A 7500-nucleotide genomic window follows, 5' to 3' on the forward strand; every position below is an offset into this window, starting at 1 on the left:
TATATATATATATATATATATATATATATACATATATATATATATATATATATATATATATATATATATATATATATATATATATATATATATATATATATATATATCTGAATATACCATTTCGGAGTACTGTATAGGCAAACACCTATACTCCGATCTCTAGCGGTAGCGCACAGTGGACGCATGGTCAATGCAGACTGGCACGGAGGCCGTACATAGGACGCACGGCGGGCATAGGGGGACCGTGCGTCGACCCTGCGTTGCCCGCAGGTAGTCACACAGACCACAAGGCCACCGTACGTTGAACACAGGGACGTCTTAGGACTACCCTATGGCGACCGTGGAAATCGTGCGGCCACCGTAATTTTTTGGGGGTTGGCAAAATTCATTTTTCATTGATAAGAGCTTACGGCAGCCGCACAAATAACGCAAGCCCACCGTACACCCTACGTACGGTCGACGTGGAACACATCTACATGTACGTCACAGTTTGGCTTGTCGAATTGCTACGGCCAATGTAGAAATGAAAAAAGCTATAATTCCACGCAATAATTCCTCCGCGCTATAATTCCACGGAGACCCCTACTGCCTGTAAAAGATAGCCATACGGTGTAGGGCCACCCTGAGGCCACCTCAGAAACTCTGCGGCCGCCGCACGTTTCTGTCAATTCGGGGGGGGGGGGGTAGGGCTGCCGTATCCCAGCCGTAGAGCAAATGTGACTTAGGCCTAAACAATGCAGAAATCTAGAAAATGACTAACATGTTACGTTTTCATCATCTCGTAACATTCCTTCTACCACCTCCAATCACTGGATATGCATGTCAATCCCGATTGCACTAATTCTGGGTGCGCCAAGTGTTGAGTGTTTTGATACCGACTGGGGTGTGTCATGTACCAGGTGTCAGCTGACCAACATGGATGCTCACTGCTCCGACGAAAATAAATTATTATTACAGACAAGTTAACATTGATCTCTCAACATGTCACAATGACCAAATACCAAGATCTCAAAAATGAAGTGAAAAGATCCTTGAAGTTGAAGAGATCTGAAATTGTGCCAGTGATCATTGAAGCAACAGGAATAATGAAAAAAAAACCTCACAGAGATCTTAAAAACCATCCCTGGGAATATTCCTACAAACTAACTACAGTTGGAAGCCATCTGGGGCTAGGTGATGATCCTCAAAAGAGCCCTTGGAACAAAACTTCACACATTGGTCCATAATTTGTGTCCACCCTTCCTGAAACGGGGGTGGATACTTCGAGACCTGGGAGGACTCCATTCCACATTCTAAAACCCACATATGGAGATGACGAATCACACACACACACACACACACACACACACACACACACACACACACACACACACACACACACACACACACACACACACACACACACACACACACACACACACACACACGTGGACACTTTCGAGACCTGGGATGGGAGCATTTAAAACTGACGCTATCTTCCTGGCAAAGGTCTGTCTGCCTGCCTGCATGCATGCTCGTGCATGCAGTGACCTTTGCACCACTCCGGTAGGCTCACTCCGAATCAGATTCTTGCATTCTACAGTCCCTCAACAGAGGAAGAGCAGGGGGAGGGGGAGGGTGGGAGAGAGAGATGGAGTGCTGGAGAAAGAAGGAGGGGATAGGAAAGGGGGAGGATCAAGGGGAGGGGTTGGAGAGAGGCCTGTCGCGTTGGGAGGAAGAGAGAGGGAGAGGGGTGAGGGAGAGAGAGGATTGGGGGAGAGGGATTCTGGCAGATGTGATACCCAGTTTAACTCAATCTGAGAGATGACACATACATTTATGAATCACCCTGGCTGTGAAACACTGGGATGACAGTTTATTGCTGGATCAGGATTCAAAGCCAGGCCAGACAGCTTTGAATGAGCATGCATACCTCTCAGCTTTCCTGCCATGATGTGACGATTCATTACTTCATAACAACTGAAAACACTTTTTACTCATTATGATCATAGAATTTATGTTGCCTTCCTACCTCCGGTATTGAACCGTGGTATCACGACTGAAGCTTGAAGAAGGCGTGTCAAGTGGTTTCACCAATCGTTCCACAAAACGGTTAAAGAAAATTTGAAAAAACGAAACATTTAATTTCATTTTTATTTGTCTTTGCTGAAGTGATGCGTCATCTAATGGAAGATTGTACAAAGAGGGGAAACGCGTAAAATTAAATTTCACATTTTCAATGAGCCAGCCACTGCCTGTTGCACCACAGAATAACATGTAGCCAATGCACGCGAGTGGCCCCTGAACATTGTTCAAGTCAATTGATATAGTATTCAGTGACAGTGCGAATATTGGAGAGCGCTAGCCCAGTGGCTTAAGCACTCCAATGAAATGTTTGATACGGAACAGCTCGATTGGCATGTGATTAACAATTACTGAACCGTCATATTAAACATACAACCCGCCCCTCCCCCACTCCCCCCACCCCCGGAGACACCCAAAATGCCAAATGTGTCCGAATTGGACAAATGAACACTTTTTAGGAGTCAAAACTGCTGCTAAATTCAATTCTGGAGCTTACATTTTGCAATTCGGCTGAGTTTAAGAGATTCTCAAGGTTGCCCTGTGCGGAAATGAAATAAAGCCACAAACACTGGCATCTCCGGGCATTTATAAGCATTGCAATATATCCAGCGATTTTTTTTTTTTTAGCTCTGATGAACAGTCATTCTGTAATATGAGTGAGGAAAGTGAAAAAAAACTTTATCATAAAGAAATCGTTGCAGCCTGTTCCAAGTCAACGCATGGTTGATTGAACAGGCCAAAAAACACGGTGGCTTCAGACCCCAGTGAAGTGGTCCACAATATGCCTTAAGACCCAGAGAGCGAGGTGGCCAATGATTGCCTGATAAAGTATGTCATTAACTATGGCTGTCGGTTATTTTCAAAAGGTGTGTTTTAATTCACCAACACACCCAATTTCCACTCAGAACTTCCCTGGAGTTTTCTTAGTATGCATGCAAAGTTTCAGGCTGCCAGGTTTCATGGTTTTGGAGTTATGGAGGACACACACACACAAAGACAGACATTTATTAGTATTTTTGTATATACAAGATGACCCATGAACCCGTTGGGTTCCTGTTGTGACAGCGGTTGATAAAAAAATCATTTCAAGATAAAAGATAGCTCCAGCGAACTATACCACTGAGGTTGTTCGCATTGATTAAAAACTCCCGAAGAGTACTTGACTGAACCGGGAATAGATTTTTTAATAATTTTTTTCGTTGCCCGATTTTAACGAAACTTGACACTGAACACCGCAAGCGAATGGTGAGGTGCCCCTAAAATTTTTCTGCTATCATGTACCGTTTTGGCTGTATTTTAGGAACATACGTACATATATACAAGATGAGAGTTTTAGTAATATATAAATGGAATATCTTTTTTCAGATGGAGAAAGGTAGGAAATAATATTTTTGTATCTATTGTTTTCCATATTTTTTGGACCTGGGGTATCCTCATCTGTTCTGGGTCCTAGCTCTTCATGAGCCTCGACTGTGGATAAAAAGTGCATTCCAAAAAATTGAATGACTGATCAAGTAAAAGAGGTTGTGTAAACACGATGTCACTCCATTTTTCAGGTCCTTCACCTCCAACGAATCTCACGGTGGTTGAAGAGGGTGTTGGTTTTGCCTCTGTGAGATGGACAGCACCAAACGATCCCAACAAAGACAGCTACACATATCATGTGACCTTGTATCACAATGGATACTCGATGAATTCCAGAACTGTGCACAGCACAGAATTTACCATGACATATTTGGAACCTGGATATAATTATACAGTGACTGTAACTTCATCCGACAACAACAAAGCCAGCCTTCCTGCAACAATTACTTTCACAGCAGGTATTGTTTGATCGACCTCACAGCACAAGTATTTGTAAGATCAGAGCATTTTTCGATACATGATACATTCTTCGTATTTGGTTGAAACGTCGGAACACGATTTTAAATTGCATGTTATGTCCTTTAAAGGTAATTTTGTGGCATTTTATTTGGTGCTGAGCGACAATTCCCTCACCATGACTGTTGTTTCGATTACTAACTTTAGAAAATCTGAGGTGTTCATAGTGGAAAACTATATGATAATATACTGTATAATTATCTTATTATTAAAGCTGAATGCATTCAGTTGTCAAAAATATAAAGTCTTCATTTTCCATAGTTCCCTGTGGCGGACAACTACGAGCAGAAGGCCGGCTCTCATCCCCTGATAATCCTCAAAACATCTATTCGAACTTGCACTGTTTTTGGGACATCGAAGCTCCTCTTGGACACGTTGTGTTGCTGACCGTGGTGGATCTGAATTATTATTATTATTATCCATCATCAGAGTGTTATGGCAATTGGCTTGCTGTTGGATACAATCAGACATCACAGAAAGACATCACGATGTGCCATTATTCAGACGTTGGACGGACAATTATATCTACATCCAACATGCTGCGGGTATTTTATCGTAAAAGTTTCTATTATGATGCAGTACGCTTCAACATCACTTTATCATCACAAGGTAACCTTTTTGTACTTGTTGTCCAATGATTGATATTAAGGTCACCTTTTACTCCAAAGATTGCTCCCCCCAAATCCCCTCTGCTTTGAACTTTATCACAATTGCTCCCCCAAATCTCCACTGCGTTGATTGTTATGACAGTATTTCTTTCAAGCTTGAGGTTTTGTCATGAACATCCTTCTTGTCTTTTGATTGAAAGAAAAGGTTGATATCAGAACACTTTATGAAGGGAAATAGCAGCATGGTGTCCTTAATTTATTGCTGTTAATATTGTTCTTTCTGTTGAAAATATCAGAAGATCCTTCACTTTCATCCACTGCATCTGCTGGAACAGAAGCGGGAACAGATACAACTGCAATTAAATCAACATCCTCGGTGTCCACCGTGGAAAGTAGCACTCACCCAACTTCGAACACAGGTATTCCATGATGTTTGATCCCCCAAAAGGAGATATGCTTTAAAACCCGATTTTTGCTTCCCCTGCAAGTACCTTAACAACTAGTTATCTGCGATCGCAAAGCGATCACCAAGGGTAAGTTTCCCCGACCGTGGGAGGCTTACCCTTGGCAATCACCCACAACTTACCCTTGGCCCGTGATCCAATGATGGCCGTATTTTTTTTCAGACCACCATATGACCTTGACCTTCAACATTTATGGATAGAGTGTAAATAGATAAAATGTGTCCCCATCTAAAATCTATCCAATAAAACTCAACATCATGAAATTCAGAGGAAAATTGGTCAAGATATGATCAAAAAGGTGTTTTTTGTTAATTCGGTCACAATCTGAAAAAGTAGGTCAAGGACACAAAACAAATATCAGGTACACAACTTCCGTGCAAGTAAACTTATGATGCAAGAACATCTTTGAAGGCCAAGTGGTCTTTGAGATTCCGCATTGGCAAAATTGAGCGATGACAAAAACACGTTTGTTTTTTTTTCAGAATCCCATTTGACCTTGACTTTTAACCCAGAGGGAATGATGTAAATTATGTGTAAATACAACTTTCTCTCAGCCACCAAGCGAGGGAAATTTTGTTCTGATCAGACAAAACTTCGTCGAGTTTTGGTGAAAAATGTTAAAATGTCGATAATTGGGTCACAACGTTAAAATCAGGTTAAGGTCAAATTATTTCAACCCCACATACTTTTTATTGCCATTATTGATGAAAACTTTTATTCTGAAAGTCCAAGCTGGCTCCGAGATACAGGTCGGAAATTGTGAGTGTTGAGAGTAATAATAATAATAATACCATTCCTTTCATGCTGCAAAGGCACATAGGGCTGCTGAGGCAGTTTAATTGGCAAACAGTACAGTCCTGGACGGGTCACCACTCTGACACAGGTTACCCCAAATGGATATTACCCCAGTACACTGGTGGTCTTTTCACCAACCTCAGAAGGATGACCCCATCTGGTTACAATTCAACGGTAGCCTGGGGCTTGAACTCAGAACCCGAAGGTCCCAAGTCAGCGACCATAACCACGAAGCCAACACCAGGCTGGCTCGTGTTGAGAGTGCAGGAAGAAGAAAGAAAATTACAATCTACATGGTGATTTAGTACTCCGGGTGGTCTCAGAAACTTTGTGATACCATTCAAAATTTGGAACGCCAATTGTAGAAACAAACTGTGCAACAGCCATTCGCCTTCCTCTCTGCTATGGGAGGAGGTTTAATTAGTGATAACATCAGTGAACTTGAATTGATCTGTTGATAAAGAGAGTTTAAATGGCGACTGGTCTATCCTTTCAAACATATATTTTGTTGTTGATATATGAGGATCCAATGATCATGTGTCAGTTTTGTATCTGCTCCAAAATCACTGGTTGCACAAAGTTGAAAATAGTACCACATCACTCACGAGGGACTCGGGCAATGCAGGGTGAATTTTTTTTCATTTGGACAAAAACATTTTCATGATTCACATCGATATCGATAAATACACAGACAAAGCATGTGTACACAATTTATAGATAAGTATGAAATATTTAGATACCCACGAAGAATGTCGACAGCAGACACCTGGGACATCCTGAAGCATTTGCTTTCCAGGATTTAAGCACAGTGGTATGTATTAAATAGATTTACAAAGGCCTTGGGAGCAGGAGGAGGTCATTTGCCCCTTCAACCTTGTGTTACATCAGCACCACTTTCATCCAATGTCATAGTTTATCAACTTAAATTCACTTGGAATGGTTATGTGGGGATGGAGGGGGAACAGTGGGGCAAGCACGGACATCACAAAGGCGTTTCTTCTATATAATAATATCCAATGTCTGTTTCGATTTTTTGCATGTCCTCAACTCACACTGGTCGCACAAAATTGAAAATGTTACCAGATGAATCGTCAAGGATCCCGGTAGTGCAGGGTCAAAAAAAAACAAACAATTTGGAGAAAAATATAATGAGTTATTCACTTTGACAAATGACGAGACAAAGCAAGTATGAAGCATGCTTAGCGTGGCTTGGTCACATGTCGTGAGACACTACTGATTGGCTGTGCAAGGCTTGGTGCATGGTGATTGGCTCCTGTCCACTGACATCAATACACAAGTGATGCACCCAACTCCCGTTCATCGGATCCCAACATAGAAAAAAATTAGAGCGACAAACAACACAACGAAAAGCGGGCATCAGGCCCATGTGCTAGCAACTACAAAATAGTGAGGTTTTTTATTTTTACATTTTTCATTTTGTCACCTGTTGTGTTTAAATGAATATCACCAATTGGTGAGTTTAATGAATGAATTAAGTCACTGATTGCAGCGTCCTTAATTTATTGTCACAATTTGTCTTTCTGCAGTGAAACCGGAGGAATCTTCACCTTCATCCTCTGGAGTAACACAAGTGGGAACAGATACAACTTCACATGCCACTCACCTCACTTCAACTGCAGGTACTCCATGTTGTTTGATCCCCAAAAGAAAATCATGTTTCACTCCTG

General features: G+C 41.6%; 1 protein-coding gene across 1 annotated transcript in view; it reads left to right on the top strand.

Moving 5' to 3' along the window:
• The window catches only part of LOC147019131 (uncharacterized), an 18557-nt gene that overhangs the window by 8692 nt on the left and 2365 nt on the right, over nucleotides 1–7500 (top strand). Inside the window, exons 2-5 of the mRNA XM_085900023.1 lie at nucleotides 3621–3887; nucleotides 4207–4554; nucleotides 4850–4972; nucleotides 7360–7452. Coding sequence (XP_085756149.1) covers nucleotides 3621–3887; nucleotides 4207–4554; nucleotides 4850–4972; nucleotides 7360–7452 — 831 coding nt within the window. The remainder of the gene's footprint in view (nucleotides 1–3620; nucleotides 3888–4206; nucleotides 4555–4849; nucleotides 4973–7359; nucleotides 7453–7500) is intronic.

The sequence above is a fragment of the Eptatretus burgeri genome, chromosome 10, assembly GCF_056783735.1.
Source record: "Eptatretus burgeri isolate ZD-2024b chromosome 10, Ebu_testis_v1, whole genome shotgun sequence".
NCBI lineage: Eukaryota > Metazoa > Chordata > Myxini > Myxiniformes > Myxinidae > Eptatretus > Eptatretus burgeri.